Source organism: Myxine glutinosa, chromosome 2 (genome assembly GCF_964187855.1).
Source record: "Myxine glutinosa chromosome 2, kmMyxGlut1.1, whole genome shotgun sequence".
In the NCBI taxonomy this organism is placed as follows: Eukaryota; Metazoa; Chordata; class Myxini; order Myxiniformes; family Myxinidae; genus Myxine; species Myxine glutinosa.
In genome coordinates, this window is record NC_136262.1 from 41,191,477 (window position 1) to 41,210,016 (window position 18,540).

At 41.8% G+C, this 18,540-nt stretch overlaps 1 protein-coding gene across 10 annotated transcripts in view; it reads left to right on the forward strand.

The window, feature by feature from the left end:
• Positions 1 to 18,540, forward strand: part of LOC137421852 (uncharacterized) — a 265,646-nt gene that overhangs the window by 35,240 nt on the left and 211,866 nt on the right. For 4 of the 10 annotated variants that reach the window (XM_068108313.2, XM_068108317.2, XM_068108316.2 and 1 more), the window contains exons 2-4: positions 5,205 to 5,469; positions 5,582 to 6,459; positions 6,664 to 6,788. The exons of 3 other annotated variants lie outside the window; for them this stretch is intronic. In XM_068108313.2, coding sequence (XP_067964414.2) covers positions 5,232 to 5,469; positions 5,582 to 6,459; positions 6,664 to 6,788 — 1,241 coding nt within the window. In that variant the 5' untranslated portion in view covers positions 5,205 to 5,231. The remainder of the gene's footprint in view (positions 1 to 5,204; positions 5,470 to 5,581; positions 6,460 to 6,663; positions 6,789 to 18,540) is intronic. 3 more of the 10 variants (XM_068108315.2, XM_078773201.1, XM_078773203.1) reach the window with 1 other exon arrangement.

Here is an 18,540-nt window from a genome sequence, read left to right on the forward strand (position 1 = left end):
CTGTTAGAATCAAAGCTTTATGTTATTTAGAAGCTGAGATATTGAGAAAAATTAGTTCTACGGCGGCAATTTTGAAAATCCAAGATGGCCGCCATACAGGAGTCTGTGCAAATAGCAACATTGGTTTTCTGACTGACTATACAATATAGTTTCCAAAAATATATAGTTTTCCAAATCCCCCAAAAAATCCAACGAAACTTTAAATCTGGACATACTGAACCTGACTAGAAGCTGGAAGCAGGGTTCCTGTCCCTGGATGTTTCCGAGTGGCCTGAATCAGAATTCTACAAGAATGCCTTGATCAATGTTGGAGCAATCAATGTAGTGAATGATTCAGCAGAACGAGGCGTGAAGCTGAGCTCCGACTTCTTGGCAGCTGCTCGCGGTGAAGAGCACTATCAGAATGTTCTCCAAGTTGTTGAAGAGAACAGAAAGATGAGGCCCAATCTGAGAAAAAGGACAACTGAACCAGATGATAAAAGTCAGGGACAATAAAGACATTGTTGGACCAAAAGTCATAAGCAGCTGATTCATGAGTTTGTTGCCTTTCTGTTTTGTGTATGTTAGCCAAATTGGCCATTATGTTCAATTAATACATTGTTGAATACATGTGTGAACTTGTGAAGGAATATAAAATGTACTTTATATAAATATCTGAACTATGTCTGTCATGCATTAATATTTTCTGTCGATGTATGCTAACAAAATAAATCCCTACAATCTACATGTGTCCTTTGTATGTACTAGGGCATGCCCGTACTATATATATATCTAAAATTATATCCCCCCCCCTATTTACATGAAATGGTTTGGTCCAAAGCGAACGGCTTGCGAGTGGTGACAATCCCCCCCCTCTATTTACATGCAATGGTTCGGTCCAAAGCGAACGGCTTCCGGAGTTTGGTAAAGAAATCGCCATCGCGTACACAAACGCGCAGGAAAGCGAATGAATCGCAAATTCGTTTTTATTAGTTGTAAAACATAATGCCCAATTATTCAATTAGCGCCAACGTATTTTGGCTTTTTGCAATTTAATCGCAAGGCAAAGTAGAAAGAGAAGAGGGGAAAAAAAAAAAGCCTTGCCTTGCTGCAAACAGCTGCTGCAAACAACAACAACAGGGAAGGCTTCACTGTCCGGAAGTTGGCATATCGCAGTTACGATTATTTTAGTGTTAATGGCCAATTATTCAATTAGCGCCAACGTATTTTGGCTGTTTGCAATTTAATCGCAAGGAAAAGTAGAAAGAGAAGAGGGAAAAAAAGAAAAGCCTTGCATTAACGCATTAACGCTTGCATTGCATTAACGGTTCGGCACACGTGATAGCTCGCTGCTCTCTGATTGGTTGAAGCGTTTTTTGGACATAGCTCGGTAGGTACTTGTCCGATTAATTTAAAACCTTGAAAAGGCACATCCTCGGGTCCCCAGCAATATACCTGGCAAGTTTAAAGTATATCGGACCCGTGGTTGTCGAGAAACAGCGGTCACAGACAAACACACAGACACACAGACACACAGACACACAGACACACAGACACACAGACACACAGACACACAGAGATTACTGGAATTATAGATAGATACCACCTATTTCTGTAAGCGTTTATTGCCGTTTATTTGTTTTTGCCAGTAAATATTCAAAGCAGTGGTGGGACACATAAATAGTTTCCAATCTTCTTGAAAGTTTGCCTGGCTTTCTTATTTTGGTATAGGAATACAATGAGACCAGGGACAGATTGATTCTATAAATATATATTTTTAAAGGGGTGCCGTGTGCACCCTAGCTATCAGCAACACTAATGTATCAGTGTTTCTTGCAGATACTACAATGCTCGTTGCCCGTCTGTCCATGTAGTGAAGAATGATTCGCATGTCTGCTTCCTCATGGTGGGCCTCCAACCTCTCTGTATTGACTTGAGGATCAGATGATTTGACCCTTATTTCATGGCTGAAGCCACCAGCAACCACAATTGTTTTCTCGTTGGGTGCCTTTAAGATTAACTGTTGACAGGAATCATTCCGGCTTAGCTTTGTTGTCCTGATGAGCTCAAAAAAAATCCCACTTGAATGGAAGAGGAATATCTCTGCTCTCGCTCAGGCTTCTGATGGGCACCAACCCTTGGGTATGCTTCTTGTGGGTACCGCCCTTTATGGAAACCTTGTATCTGTCTAACAACATCAATCTCCTTGAATGGTACCTCACTGATGGACAGCCCCGCCAAATGCATCATCCAAGTGTCCAAAGGTAGCAGCTTTCTGAGGTTTTCCAATTGCTAGAACAAGTGATTGTCCATTGATGATCAAAGTTGGGTTTTCTTGAAGATCTGTTGCTTCAAGCACAGGGGGACAAGGGATTTCAGCAGTTTGGACTTGAGCGAAGAAGTTTGGACAGTCCAGACCAAAGATCACCATTCATTTCTGCTAAAACATGTGGGACAAGCAGCAACTCATCATTGAGGATCTCATTGAGATTTACATCCCACCCAGTTTCATAGGCCACGATGAGACGTTGGAGAATATTATGGTCTGCTTTGACAATTATCACTGCACTATCATGAGGATCTGTATGCTGTGCATTAAACAGAGACAAAAAAGGTAAGAAACTTGTTCTTTGGAAGAGGATACCTGAATTTGGTGTTTCTCTTGTCACAAGGCAAAAGCCTGTCTGTAACAAAGGCATTTAGATGTTCTCGTCATTTCCTCTCAGCTGCCAGCAGGTCTTCTTCAATGTCCTTTGTTGTCAGGTCTTTGTTTGCAATATTTTGCAAAGTTGCATGTCGCTGGAAAACGTGTTGAAGCTCTTCAAAGTCATCATTATACGATCGTCATCTTTATTGTCTTACTTTTGTCTGCCTTTTCTGGATTCATTGTGCATAGGGCATCATCCGATTGAAGGCCAAACACTGCTCTTGTTTCAAAGGCCAGGTAAGATCTGAATTTGTATGAGAGTGTCCATCTGCTCCGAGTTGCAGACGTCTTTGTGATACCAATGATGCCTCCACCCTTTTTGCCCATTCCATTCAGCTATTCCGCACTGGTCAGGATCCACTTGGTTGAACTGTGGAGTCTCACGTTTCACATCAAAGTTGCTGGCATATAATTCGGCCTTCATTTTTGCAGGAAGCTGGTGCATCTTATTGAGGGAGACTGGTCCCCAACGAGCATAAGTTGTGTGGTTGTATCTCATGAAGAAAAGTAGCATTGCCTGGAAGGCATATAGCCATAGTTGCAATATTCCGTCTCTTTGAGCTCTGGTGAAGAGGAGAAGAGGAGAAGAATCTCAACCATTTGCATGCAACTCCTGTCTATTGTTGTTGTTAGTTTTTCTTGTTTGTAGTTTTTCTTTGTTCTGTTTCTGATGTTCTGTTTCTGATGTTCTGCTTGGCACATTTGTCTGTGTTTGTTCTGTGCCCTGCTGTTCTTTGATGCTTGAAACTAAACACTGCTTCCATTATTGGATCACCAGGTCATTAATTTGCAGGGCACATACACGGACCCACACACACAGACACACCCACACGACATGCATTAAGTTATGTCTGGCGTAATTTGTATATGCTTCAGATCTGCTTTTTTTATTTTTATGTGCCACAGGAAACAAAAACAAACGATTTTGACCGATACACATTTATAAAGTAGTTTGCTGTTGGTATGAGTGCCACATTGCAACATTTTATACTTTTGACCACAGAAAATGACAACATAACACTGAGTTTGAGCATCATAGTCCTGCACCGGCAGCCATTTTATTTTATTTTATATATTTTCGACACATTACTGGCCGAATTTTTATTTGCATGCAATGGAAATAGGTGCAGCATACTTTAAACTTTCTGAAAATGCTGCATGCATACTTTTCCTCAAATTTGCCGTCATGATCACAATTTTAGAAAATCTGTATTAAAAAAATCTAGGCTCGTCAACGACACGCTTTTGTTTCAATGCTTTCCTCCTGCCTGCAGGATTGCCTATGTGTCACTACATTCCCATCCTTCCCTTTTGTGCTCCATGATTGCAGTACACCAACATGTTTTTTTTTGGGGGGGGGGGGGGGGGGGGGGGGGTTTGCACACAAAGTCTAGGCTTGTGTAAGAGCTAACCCATTAACCCCACCCCCGACTCCTCCTCTCCCCATCCATCTCCCTCCCCTCCTTTCTCTCTCGCTCTCTCTTTCTTTTTCTCTCTTTCTTTCTCTTTCTTTCTCTGCCTTTCTTTCTCTCTCTTTCTTTCTCTCTCTTTCTCTCGCTCTCTCGCTCTCTTTCTCTCTTTCTTTCTCTCTTTCTCTCGTTCTTTCTCTCCCTTTATCTCCCTTTCCCTTTCTCTCCCTCTCGTTTTTCCATTCGTGCATCCACATACTTTTTTGTATTTGTTTGCTTCCTCGTGACTGTAAATCTGGGACCCATTATGCAAACAATTACCGGTAATTGCATTTCTTGTATGGTGTTCTTTATTATTTAGCAAAATCAAAGTAGGAAAGGGTGAGAATCATACTAAAATATGCATTTTTGGTGTCTGTCTTTGAACAAATGCCATTTTAACGTGAATAAATAGCTTGTTGTGGAGTTTTGTGGGGCACCTCACAAATATTACAAACCATAAACACGTATGATTACGTTTTGAAACAGTCTTTACTGAAGTTTAACATTAAACTGAAAGGGTGGAAACCCGTAGTGTGTTCAGTTTCTAAGCATGCCATTCTTGTCATGCCGTTCCATGTCAACAGTTTCAAATGGGGTACTTGCTTGAATGCTTAAGCCACTTGGCGAGCGCTCTCCAAGAAACTTGGTAACTGAACACACCCCTGACGTTCTTGAGGCTCGAACCTCGATCTAGTGTAATCTATATACCCCAGAGGTGATAATAACATGGCCCTTCCTGCCTCCCCTGTTTTTGGAGTGTGTGTACCAGTAATATAAAAGTGCAGAAAAAGCAATTCAGTAAAAATGAAATTCTGGAGCCTTGTTCTTCCACTTTGTAGTCAAAGAAACAGTACGGAAGCTCCTTTACCAGACATCATTTCAAGAAGTTGGGGAGGGGCAGGGGGAAAAGTGTTCTTTTCAGCTTTCTGAAAGAATCGTATGTTCGGTAAAATAACAGTTCCCCTTTTTGTTTTCTTCCTTTGTATATCCTCATTGTGTTAAACACTTGACATGTTGTTTTGCAGTTGCTTTATTTTCTTGCAATTTGTTTCTCATCCTGTCACAAGGAGTATTCTGAAATTGTTGAAGGTGAAATGACCGACTTTTCCGTCAATCGAGAAGAGGATGGAAGTTGCCAAGTTGACATTGAAAATGCGATGGCTGATGCTTGCTCTTCAAACACAGTTTGTGACATAAATGAGCACGGTCAGAATCAGGATAAAGTAGGAAGTGCAGATGAAGATGTGCTAAAGTCATTCTGCCAAGAAGATTCAAACTCCAAAGTTGCTGATTGCTCCTCATCTACTGGTAATGAAATTGCAATCGGAGAAGGTAAAATTGCACAAAATTTGCCTATTTATTTAATTTATCATTTTATTCCAAGTGAACTTTAAATTACAAGCACTGGCATTTCAATGATGGATATGTCTTTCGTGCTCGTCAGAAGGAACTACGCAGAGTGAGGAAGAAGAGGACAAGAAAAATGGTGATACTGCCAGGAACACACACTTCACTCCACGTAAAACATGGGGCTTTCGGCGCAGCACGCTTGCCAAGCGCGATGCATTGCATGAGGTTGAAGCACAAAGTGACAAGTCAGATGATGGCTTGTCAAAGGCGCACAAAAGGTGCACTACACGAAGTAGAACGCAAGCTGCGCCTCGCCGAAGTGGCCGGGCTACCAAGCGTACCCCACAGTTGCAAGCATTCTTGTCGACGCATGTGCGTGTGCGTAAACCGTTGTCGTCAGGCGATTCTGGCAGTGGTTCTCCAGGTTCAGTGGAGCGACTGACTGCTTGTTCACCCAACAGTTCAGGCAGTGTCTCTCCAGGGGAAAGAGAGAGGGATTCTGATAGTGATAGTGAATCCTCTGATGATGATGATGATGATGATGAGAGTGATGATGATGAGAGTGATCATGAGAGTGAGGATGTTGGTGAAAGTGAAAAGGTAAGCGAAAGCAAACCAAAATGCACGACTCTGCTCTCGGGCAGCAGCGGCAATGAGGATGAAATTTCACTGAAGGAGTTGCAGAGACGTCTCAGAAATAAGAAAGTTCAGAGTTTTCATTTTCCAAAGGTTATTTGCCAGAAGGCAGACATTTTGAGCGGCAGGAATGAACCCCCCAAATGCACTGTGGCTTCGGTTAGGTTGGTCGACGTAGTGAAGTGGGAACCCGTTGAAGAGTCGATGGTTGTACAACCTCTTCTTGTTGATGATCCATGTGCTGGAGTGGACAGTTCTGATTCTCCGGATTTTGGAGAACAACGAGGTCCAGGAGACATTCGAGGAATCAACTTGATCGCATCTCCCACTAAAGAGGTATGAAAGTTTCACTTTGTTTGATATCTTGCATCTTGATGTCGTCATCTTGCTTTTCAACTTGATTTGCATTGTATGCTGAACTAACCTACAACGAGCGTTTGTTTTATTGAACTGTGTATAAAATTTAAAGTGCTCTTTGAAGGTGAAAAATTAAATGTTAAAAAAAAAAATGTTTTTGTGGTTTGTCCTGTACTTTTTCAGGAGTCTGATGGTGATACTGGTTGTAAATCTGGTGAAGTTCTGATATCTTCTGGAAATGATTTTGATCATGACTATTTTGCTGCCAAACAAAAAGGTTGCATTTGTGGAATGGAAAAATCAGACAGGTACCTTTTGTTATTTACTATTACATTTTCTGTATTTAATGTTTTTTTTTGGTCCTAATCAATTAATGTTTGCCAAAATTATGGAGGCTTTGATAGGTAGCAAGCTTTTTGTTTACTATAGAAAGGAGTGGAAGTAGGGATGAGTGAGTCGAGTTTGAGGAAGGAATGCGGAGAGAAGTCAAGTGGATGGAGAAAATGCAAGCGGGGGGTGGGAGAGCAAGTGGAGAGAGGTGTGTGCATGCTCAGGATGGTGACAGCAGGCTAGGGTGGTATGTCCAACAGCTTTTCCTAGGCAGCACTGCTGATTGATGACCAAAATGTCCCAAACTGATCAAGATGGTACTAGCTCTGCCAGGCGTGCAGCGGTTCAGAAGTAAGGTCTGGCTAGGTAGTTTGAATGTGGAATCGATGCAGGGTGAGTCGTCGAGGTGGTGGAGGTAATGCAGAGCAGCCGGAAGGTTTTTTTTTGTTGTGTGAGCAGGAGACGTGATGGAAATGGGATAGGGTGAGGATGTTGGTACAAGCTGGTGCACGCAAAATGGGGATGGAAGGAGTAATGGTGTTGGAATAATGCCATCAGAAGAGATCATAAAGGAGGTGGTGTCGTGGAAGGGTGTACACTAATAGAATGTCCACACCTCAATAATAATGTCAAAGATTTAATTTAATGGAGAAGACCCACTCAAATATAATAAGGATTACAACACAGTTCAACAGTACTATGCCGGCGTACTTAGACCGGACTCCATACAACGTATCCAGCAAATCTTCTGCCCGATTCGGTTTGCATCTTGTCTTTTATCGTGTTTGGAGAGACAAAAGGAATCCTTCTGTGCTTTGAGGCGTCGGGCTAAGGGATGAGAGTTCGAACAAGGGGTTAGGGATTTGAGACAAGTAGGCGCCGTGAAGCATCTGTTTTACATTTCAACATAAGTCGTAAAGATAAGCACCTTAGGAAAAAGTCCTGGCATTCCAATCTGTTTGGGTTTTGGCTTAGCGGTTAGGGTGCCGGCTTGTGATCCAAGGATCCTGAGTTCGAATCCCGGTCGATCACTGAATTAACGCCAGGGGGTTGACTCAGCCTGTCATCCTTCCGAGGTCGGCAAATTGAGTACCAGCTTGCTGGGATGAATGATCCCGGTGTGTACCCCCGTTTAGAATAGGTACACGGTATCCCTGCTCATCGTAAGAGGTGACTAAGGGTTGGCGTCAGGAAGGGCATCCGGCCATAAAAAACTGCCTCAAAAAGGGAACCATGAGGTCATGGGGCCCGCAAGGCTAACCCCCGCGTTAGTGGGGAAAAATGGCCTCAAAATGATCATTCAATCCAATCTGTCTGGAAAAACAGTTAAATGGTTTTAAAGAAATATTGTATTCCATCTATGCACAGATTATCGATATAAGCTTTATTCTTTTAAGTATATCAAAGCACAGCACCTAATTTCTATAATTTGTAATGCAGATTACTCAAAGATTTATCTCTAATTATACTCTTAACCTTTATTCGCAATATACATTTTGAAGATTCCTTCATATTTCAAACGACAGCAACACACAATATCTATAATTCATAATGCAGATTACTCAGAGTTATCGCTAAGTATATGTTTTTTCCCTTTTTTCGCATTCCATATTCCAAAGATTATAACACTGCTGTGCATCACGATTTGTATTATAAAGCAGCACCCATGTTCCCGAGCTTTCCTGCAATGAGAAGAGTAAGAACAGGTTTGAACAGGATGCAAGTGATAACTCACCTACTCAATAGGAGAGGGACATTTCAATAAAATCAGAAGTCCATGTGGACTTCTGCAGTGTTCAGTGTGGAAAGATGGGAGGGATGGATAGTTATGGCATTGTTGGCAAAACGGAGGCCAATTTTGTGTACAGAGTCGATATATGGGCCACAAACGTGAATGACTGAAGCAGAGAAGCAGGTGTTCACGGATGTACTCGAGGATGATGGAATTGTGAACTGAAGGTGATGCTGTTCATTGTGGGGGACTTCAAGCATGTCGGGGCAACAGAACCAGGTGAAGAGTAATGTGTTGGTAAATTTGGTTGTGGGACGAGGTGTATAGAGAGTCGAAAGCTGGTGCAGCGGGCAGTAGAGAAAATAAATTGATATCAGTTTAGAGTGGAAGGAAGCTGAAGCTGAAGGGAAAGGTGGATGCTGCATGTGTGAGAAGTGTTATGATTTATGGGAGCGAGACATGGGTAATGAACGTAGAGCAGCAACGAAGGCTGGAAAGGGTGGAAATGCGAATGGTTCGATGGATGTGCGGAGTATCGTTGAGAGAGAGGACGACAAATGATGAATTGCGAAAGATGATGGGAATAGAGCCTGTGATGGATGCTGTGAAGAGAAGCAGTTTGAGATGGTTTGGTCATGTGTTGAGGAAGGATGAAAGTGACTGGTTGAGAAGAGTGATGGAAATGAATGTGGAAGGAAGTAGAGGACGGGGAAGACCGAGAAAGACTTGGCTAAAGATGGTCGAAGAAGAAATGCGGGCAAGGGGGTTAACAAGGGGTGATGCAGAAAATAGGGCAAAATGGAGAAGATTGTCATGGGGACCGCAAGGCTAACCCCCTCTCTTGCAGGGAAAATGGCCTTTAAAATGCCTGTTGTTAGAGTGGAAGGAGATCAGATTGAGAAATAGGTTTTTAGTATCTGGGTTGGGAACTTGATCAGGGTTGGTAGGTAAGAGGCAGAGATGTGAAGGAGGATCCAGATGGGTGCAAATAAGGCTGGAGGTATTGATGGCAGCCAGACAAATATCAAGGAAATTGAAAGGGAAAGTACCGGGGTCTTTTGTAATGCCAGCCTACCTTTACGGTCTGGAGAATGTGGCACTGACAGATGACGACAACAGAGGCTGTGGGTTGGTGAGAACAACTGGGTCAATATGATTGTGGGAGTGAAGAGGGTGGATAGAAGGAGGATGGATGAATTGAGGGAGGAGTTTGATGTGCGAAGAAGTTTGACCGGGAGATTGAGATTGGTAAAATGCCGGCTGAAATGGGCTGCACACGTGGTGCAGATTGGGGAAGAGAGAATGGCAATGTGAGCGGATAGGTTGAAGGTGCAAGGTAGGAGGAAAAGATGTACATTGTGTGAGGAGGGATGTGAATAAGGTGGGGGTGTGTGGAGAGTGGTGAGATTTAGCTAAGGACAGAGGGAAGTGGAGGAGTATTATGGTTAAGCCCAGGCAGAAAATTGGTACCATTGGACCTCACCCCTTATAAAGGGAAGAGAAGGAGATCTTTTTAAAGTGGCAAATATAAATGGTCAATCATACCAGCATTGCTCAGATGAGAATAATGCATACTTTTCACTTCTCTACATTTAACTTGTTTTTAAGGTAATTTCTGCCGGTCAAATTTGATTGCTTAGTTTGCATACATACTGCTAAAGAATACAAATCAGAATCGCAAGTTATTTTAAATTGGAGTTTCTAATCTTGCTTTGTGAGGTAGATATTTTTTGCACACCTGAACCTTCAGCTTAGTAAGGTTTTCAAGTGACTTGCATGTCTGAAAAAGAAAAAGAAAAAAAAGAAAAAAGAAAAAAAACATTATATATATATATATACATACATACATACATACATACATACATACATACGTACATACATACATACATGTACATACATACATACATGTACATACATACATGTACATACATACATACGTACATACATATACAGACACACACTGCTATTCAGGGTTCCACGATTTGTATGGTCTGCATATTCGTGGTTGATAAATTGTGACCTGCTTCTCTATTTGCAGCCTTATATCCCTTGTATTCGCGGTTTTTCTCAGGCGCCTTTTTAAAAATTTATTATTATTATATATATATTTTAAACGAGCCGCGAGCATGACACATTTATAAAACTCATCTTTCACAGGCTACGCATAAAGCAGCTGCACATACACAAAAAAAATCTTCCACGAGTAGCGAGCATGACCTGCTTTTACATTTGCGGCGCAGTGCTTTACGTTTTCACGGCTTTCGTGGGATATCCCTTCATTCACACTGTGAAAGCTTCACGTGATATCCCGTCATTCACACTGTGAACAGCTTCACGTGATATCCCGTCATTCACACTGTGAACAGTTTCACGTGATATCTCGTCATTCACGCTGAACAGCTTCACTTGATATTCCGTCATTCACACTGTGAACAGCTTCACCTGATATCCCGTCATTCACACTGTGAACAGCTTCACGTGATATCCCGTCATTCACACTGTGAACAGCTTCACGTGATATCCCGTCATTCACACTGTGAACAGCTTCACGTGATATCCCGTCATTCACACTGTGAACAGCTTCACGTGATATCCCATCATTCACACTGTGAACAGTTTCACGTGATATCTCGTCATTCACGCTGAACAGCTTCACTTGATATTCCGTCATTCACACTGTGAACAGCTTCACCTGATATCCCGTCATTCACACTGTGAACAGCTTCACGTGATATCCCGTCATTCACACTGTGAACAGCTTCACGTGATATCCCGTCATTCACACTGTGAACAGCTTCACGTGATATCCCGTCATTCACACTGTGAACTGCTTCACGTGATATCCCGTCATTCACACTGTGAACTGCTTCACGTGATATCCCGTCATTCACACTGTGAACTGCTTCACGTGATATCCCGTCATTCACACTGTGAACAGCTTCACGTGATATCCCGTCATTCACACTGTGAGCAGCTTCACGTGATATCCCATCATTCACACTGAACAGCTTCACGTGATATCTCATCATTCATACTGTGAACAGCTTCATGGGATATTCCACCAGCTGCGTAACACGTCATCCGTGTGAGCCCATGGACAGTGAGAAATTTAGTTATTGATGTAAAGAGCAACTCTGCCGCCATGACAGGGTTCAGGCCTATCAAATCGGAGGAGATAGTAGCTGGGGAGATGCACAAAGGAGTCGGGGACATCCTGTGGGAGGAAGTAATTTGTTAAACAGATGTCTGGTTTACCAGCAGCTGTGTGGATTGAGAGATATGTTTGGTTGGAGAGATCTTGGTTGAGGTCCACAGTTAGGGGCAGGGGGAGGCTGGGTGTATGTGAGACGAGGGTGGAGGGAAGGCTTGGAGTGTGCAGCAGGGTGGGGTTGGAGGCTCTGAGTATGCGTGACGGGGTAGATTTGGAGGGTGTGGGATGGGAGGCCAGAAGGGAGGAGGTGGGGGTGGTAGGAGAGGGACGGGATGTGGGGAGGATTTGATACCATGATTTGAGGTTTGATGCTCGTGTGGCCACGTTTGTGTGTTTCTTGCAGTGCCGTATTTCCTCGGGTGGCTGATGTTGCGTGGTTATTTTGGACAATACACGTTGTCGCTTGCCGTCTATTTGGTGATGTGCTAATGTGAATGTGAATGCGAAGCTTGTGTGAACCCATGCGTGCACACCACCTATCACTCTCAGTGATGACTGGGTCGATGAGTGCACTGGACTTGCCTCTTAAAACCTGTGAAGGTTTAAATGTGTGAGAGGAAAGTATGCAAGCTAATTAAATCGAAGATAAAAGTTGTAGCAAGGTGTCCGTAGGGGAACCTTCAGATTGATCATGTAATAATAAACCAGAAGTCAGGAACATACAATAATGTACTGAGGGAAAATGGACAATCAAAATGGTGGCAGATGTTCTTTCGGTTGGAATAATCCATATGTTTGACTCTTGTGTTGGTAAATAATCGTTGATATTGGATGTTTTGCACGTGCATGGGGGTTCAAAACTGGGCAGATTAATTCCTTTAAATATGAAATGGGGCGATGGATGTCTCGCATTTCCTTCGGCAAAGAGCTTTCTGGGCTCGCTGCAAACATGCTGTGACCTTATAAGTACAGATCGGCTGTTGCAATGCAGAAGAGGCCGACGGCTCATGAAGTACGTCTCAACCTGAGGTGTACAAGATGATTAGTTTGCCAGTTTTGGGTGAAGAATGTCTTTTTGCAATGTGACAACACAATGGGTCATGGAAAGTGTGGTCAGCAGAGGAATGGATTGCTTGCATTTGCATTTATCATTAGTGGAATCATGTTGTTTTAGTGGCGAAAGTCCGTACCACTTGTGGTGATGAAGGCAAGATGTACACAAGAGATGCTGATGGGCAAGAATGTAAAATGTGCAAAAACAAGACCAAATGTCTAACAGCGGCGTAGCCGGGCTTGTAAAATATTATAAACCACAAACACGTATGATTAGCTTTTTAAACAGTCGCTAATGCTGTTTATAACATTAAACAAAGAAATTTGGAGGAATTCCGACATCCGTGAGGTAAGTTTTACTTATCGAACTGAGCGAAGATCTACTGTAATCTATATACCCCACAAGGGTTAGAGGTGTGCTCATTTACCAAGTTGCTGGCTAGCACTTGCCAAGCCAGCCGTTCCTTAACGGTTTTGAATGGAGTGCTTGCTCGAATGCTTTAACCACTTGGTGATCTCTCCACAAGAAACTTGGTAAATGAACACACCCAATGTTCTTGAGACCCGACCATAGATCAACTGTAATCTAAATACCCCAAAGAGGAATGACCCTTCCTGCCACTCTCGTAGTGAGCGGGTGTACTCGTAGATTAAAATGTCAATCGGTGGAGTCAGCCATCGTAATGACATCATAGATGTAATGATGTAACGGACACAAAACTGCCGATACTTTAATTTGTAGAAGATGATATATTTTAACTTGCAGTAAGTTTGCAGTCACTACGAAGGGATTAGTGTTACGTTTAAATTTACTATAATATTAACGTTACTTTATCATTATTTCGAAAATGATATTACTCTAAAAAAAATTGAGGCGAATTCCTTACTTGCGCGGTAATTAATATTGGTGCCGAACAACGCTTTTATCATTGATTCAATAACCATACACCGCTTCAATCCATTAACTTTCTACTCATGACATTGGGAATAAAGTGTTATGGTTATATTTCCTTTATACAGTCATCCCTCGTTTATCGCGGGGGTTACGTTCCAGAACCCCCCGTGATAGGTGAAAATCCGCGAAGTAGAAACCATATATTAATTTTATTATTTTAATATATTTTAAGCCTTTAAAAACCCACCCCATACTCTTATAAACCTTTCCCACGCTCTTATGAACCCTTTCTACACTCTTAAACACACTTTTGAAACCCATCCTTAGTCCTTACGTATTAGAAAAATATTTGTACGTGTATATATAGCTGTACAGTACATTGATGCAAGTTCTTTTATAATTGCAATTAATTAACAAACAAACATACACATATGATCATGGAACTACACAAGTACAGTACAACAAAGTATTTACATTGATGCAAATTGTGTTTTTGAAAAAAAAAAAAAAAAAATTTGACGAAAGTGCCTTTAATCAAACCTGAGGCCTAAGCATACAGAAGTCTTCATGAGCTATTCAAAATAGAGATGATGATTAATTTTGAAAATTAATAAGAAATGCATTAGCTTCCTCTTGCATATGCAGCAGCTTCCTGATGGTTAATTTGTAGGAAGCAGTGGGGGGTGGAGAGGAGGTGAGGAGGGTGGTTATTCCTGATCTGATGCAGTGATGAAGCAGATATCTCATCTGTATCAAAAGGTAATGACCGAAAAATCCCATCCTCCACAACCTCGGTCATTCATGTTACTCAGCGATTTAATTGCAGCTTTAGACAACATCATCGAAATCGTCATCATGATCATGTGTCTCTAAGTTGTAAACATAAGTTATTGTAAATTAGAGGTTACCCAAAGTATGATGACTCTTAAAACCATATTGATCATTAAACTGCAGGACACAGTTTGGCATCAACCTTGCAAATTACTTAAAGTAGCGAAGAACCGTCCAAGAACCCTCCTTACGGATGGGTTAATTACCCCCAGAATCATGGACAAGTTAATTACCCCCAGAATACGGGACTTTCAAAATGCGCGATTCTTTGTCTACTCATTTATAATGCGTATTTTATTTTGATTTACTGTAATATTCTTTTAATATAGGTTTTAATTAATGTGTTATATATTTTTAAATATTATTATTAATTTTTTAGGCTAGAAAATGCTTATTTTACCGCAAAAATAATTAAAATCTAAAAAAATTAAAATACCTATAGGCCGCAGAATCCCGCGATATAATGAAAAATCCGATATATAATTTTACATATACTAGCGAGAAAAACCCGCGATGTACCGAAGCCGCGAAAAGTGAAGCGCGATATAGCGAGGGATGACTGTATATATTATTATTATTATTATTATTATGAAAACTATGCACTATTGTATCAAGAACCCTGGGCTTAATTTGTTTGAAGCGGTCCGAAGGTGAGGCATAACGCCTTAGGCCTATACGTACCGCACCGTGTTGTTGGAAGAATCGTAACGCCGATGCTTTCGATATTTGATGATCATTTTAGCAATCAGTTTGTTTGTGTTTCACACTGGAATGAAAAACGTAAAGGTAGAGAGAGCATGGCAATTGTGATATATGACAGGGACTGAATGGCATATAAATCAAAATGGCGGTGCGTGGAGAGTGAGCCGCCGTACGCCCTAATGACATCAGACGTAATCACATCACCTTTTCATGTGACCAGATCCTCAGCTCTGATTGGTATGCGTTTGAGGGGACATACATACATACATACATACATACATACGTACATACATACGTACGTACATACATACATACGGATGGACAAACACTGTTCTAGATGGCTTTGCCCGATGGGCTGCGCCATTAAAAAAAACAAAGGGCATATAAATATATATATATATATATATATTTACACAGGTCACCTGTCGCCATCACCAATGAGTGGGTTGATGAGCGTGAACTTACTTGCCAATAGGCAGACCAGACTTGCCTATTAAAACCTGTGAAGGTTTTAATGGGTGTGAGGAAAGTGTCCAAGGAGATAAAAGTCGTATCAAGGGGACCTTAGGGAAACCTTTGGATGGATACTGTTGGGAACCAGAACGGGTGGGAATAAACTAAACGAGAACGAAACTCGGTAGAGCGCATTCTCTGCCAGGCTGAACAGCTTTCAGTTTGTATCCCACTGAGAGCCCGGATGTGCAACCCGCCCTGGAACCAAAATCGAATCTGCTTGTTCTTGTCACCTACCCACTCATCCACTAAGTTTTGTCATAACTCATCCACAGCTTTTTGAGATATCGTGCTATTTGTGGTTGTTGGCCCATCTCTCAATGGTGAAGAATCACTTAAAAAATTATAGGATCTGGATCCAGGTCTTTACCAAAATGGAATTGATTCGTCCTTGTCAAACACCCAACCTGTCTTCCAAGTTTCGTCCGAATCTATCTACAACTTTTTGAGATATCCTGCTCACAGACATTTAGTGGTGAAAACATAACGTCCATCCACCTTCGGTGGCAGAGGTAATTAAAATTGGTGAGCACCACCATAGATATGTGATGTCATTGAAAAAATAATAAAGAAACCAAAAATAGCAAAGGGCTTATCACAGAGTAAGAATTGATCATCGCTGGACCAAGGAAATACTGGAGTGGGTGCCAAGGGACAATAAAAACAACCACGAACTAGAACGGCACTCAGTGGAGACCATACCTCCAACAGGCTGAAAAGTTTATGTATTGTATCCCACTGATAGGCCGGATCTGGATTAGGACCTGAACCAAAATCTAATCCGCTTGTCCCTATCACCTAACCAACTCATCCACCAAGTTTATTCATGACTCGTCCACAACTTTTGTAAATATCGTGTTGTATTTCGGTTTTTGCCCTATCTCTAAATGGTGAACAATCACTTGGTATTTAAATAATTATCGTATCCGAATCCACATTCAGATCTTTACCAAAATCGAATCTATTTGTCCTTGTCACACTCCCAACCTCTCCATCAAGTTTAGCCAAATCCATCCACAACTTTTTGAGATATCCTGCTACATGTCGTTTTTTTGCCCCATCTCCTGATGGTGAAGAAACACTTAAAAATTCTGCTAGCCAGGTCCGAATCCTGATCTTCGCCATCATCTAATCGTTTGGTCCTTGCCATGTATGCTACATCTCTGCCAAATTTCATCCGAATCCATCCACAAGTTTTTGAGATATCTCGTTTACAGACAGACAAACAAACAATCAAACAGACAGACAGGGGTGAAAACATAACCTCCATCCACCTTTGGTGGCGGAGGTAAGAACAACCTGGAATATGGTAAGATTAAAGATAAAGGTTTGCACTTGCAGCATCAATTTGGATTACTTGACAATAGGCAGATGTTTGTTTAGTAGTCTTGGTGAGGCAACCATCCAGCAGTGGATCGATGAAGGTCGATGGCCGTAGGTTATGATGAAATGCATGTATACAAAATGTGTATTTTTCATAGTGGAGCTTGCACACAAGTTTTTGAAAAAGCTGACTGGCTGTGTACGTTTATGAATTGCAAACACAATCCGAGATAATGGGCAATTCAACAGATAATTTGGAATTTGAACCTTGTTTCTGAACACATTTGTCATCTGTACCATTTGGAATGCTAAACAAGCCAATGTGAGACAGCAGACGGTAGAGTTTGTTCGCTCCCACTCGTACATCTGTTTCACAAAATAAACGATGCCTAAAGTATGACAAATTAGCAAGGTAGAACAAATAAGCATGTGGTGGGATGATCCTAAGAGTAATTTGACGAGTGGGTTTCATGACTTCCGTCGGAATAAAAGTCCTGTTGTTGCCTCTGAAACCTATTTCTGAAAAAGGGAAAAATGTTTCGGCTCCATCTCATAAGGGACCCAATGGGAATTTTGTAACCGGATATCTTGGTAGAAAATGAGGTATCTCCCCCAGTGGATTGAAGCGATTGGTGAACATGCATATCCAACCATAGAAACATTCTCATTATTACTTGATCTCCAGAGCATGTTGCAATTCGGAGTGCAAACCAGGACACCAGAATTTCAAATTTTGTCAGGGTACCAGTACGTTTGCTGATGGCGCTGAAGAACTTTGCTAAAAAGAGAATAAGCAACCAGTTTAACATCTCGTGGTGGACGATCAATCAAACGTTGTTGTACTTCCTCGATTACCAATCCTACTACATTAAATAAGGCAATTGTATGCACGGGTTTTTCATTTGAAAATCATGGGGAAAAAAAAAAACAAGGTGCTCCACCAAACTTTGCATATGTGTTGGTTGTAACCAAGGTGACGTCATGAGCACACCACCAGCCCCCCAGCGAGTGGGAATGATAGTGCTGCCGTAGGAACGATTGCTGCTCATATTGGTCTTTATTCTCTGGAATATCGGCATCTTACTATAATTCACCATCTGTCTGTCTGTCTGTCTGCCTGCCTGTCTGTCTGCCTGTCTGTTCGAAGGTACCGTAAAAACTGCTGAACCGACCGCAAATATATTTTGGGTGGATAATCCTGGGATCCCCAGGAGTAAAATAGGCTATTTAGTTTTCCCAATTTCAGCTTTAGTCTCCAGAATTCTCGGGTTTGGACTCCCGTATAACATTCGCGTTCGCATGACGTTCATTGTTCTCATTGTGAAGACGCACAAACGGCTGCACCCGGGAAAGCAACATGTCTCCATCGATCGCGAACAGATCGCTGTCTCCATCGATCTTGCCACGGCCGTAACAGCTATCGGCTCAAAATCCTTTTAACTGTTGATTTGGTACAGTTACACGTATCGGGAATTTGGTACACGTATCGGGAGTACTTACGACATAGCGATTGTGAACACGATTATCGAT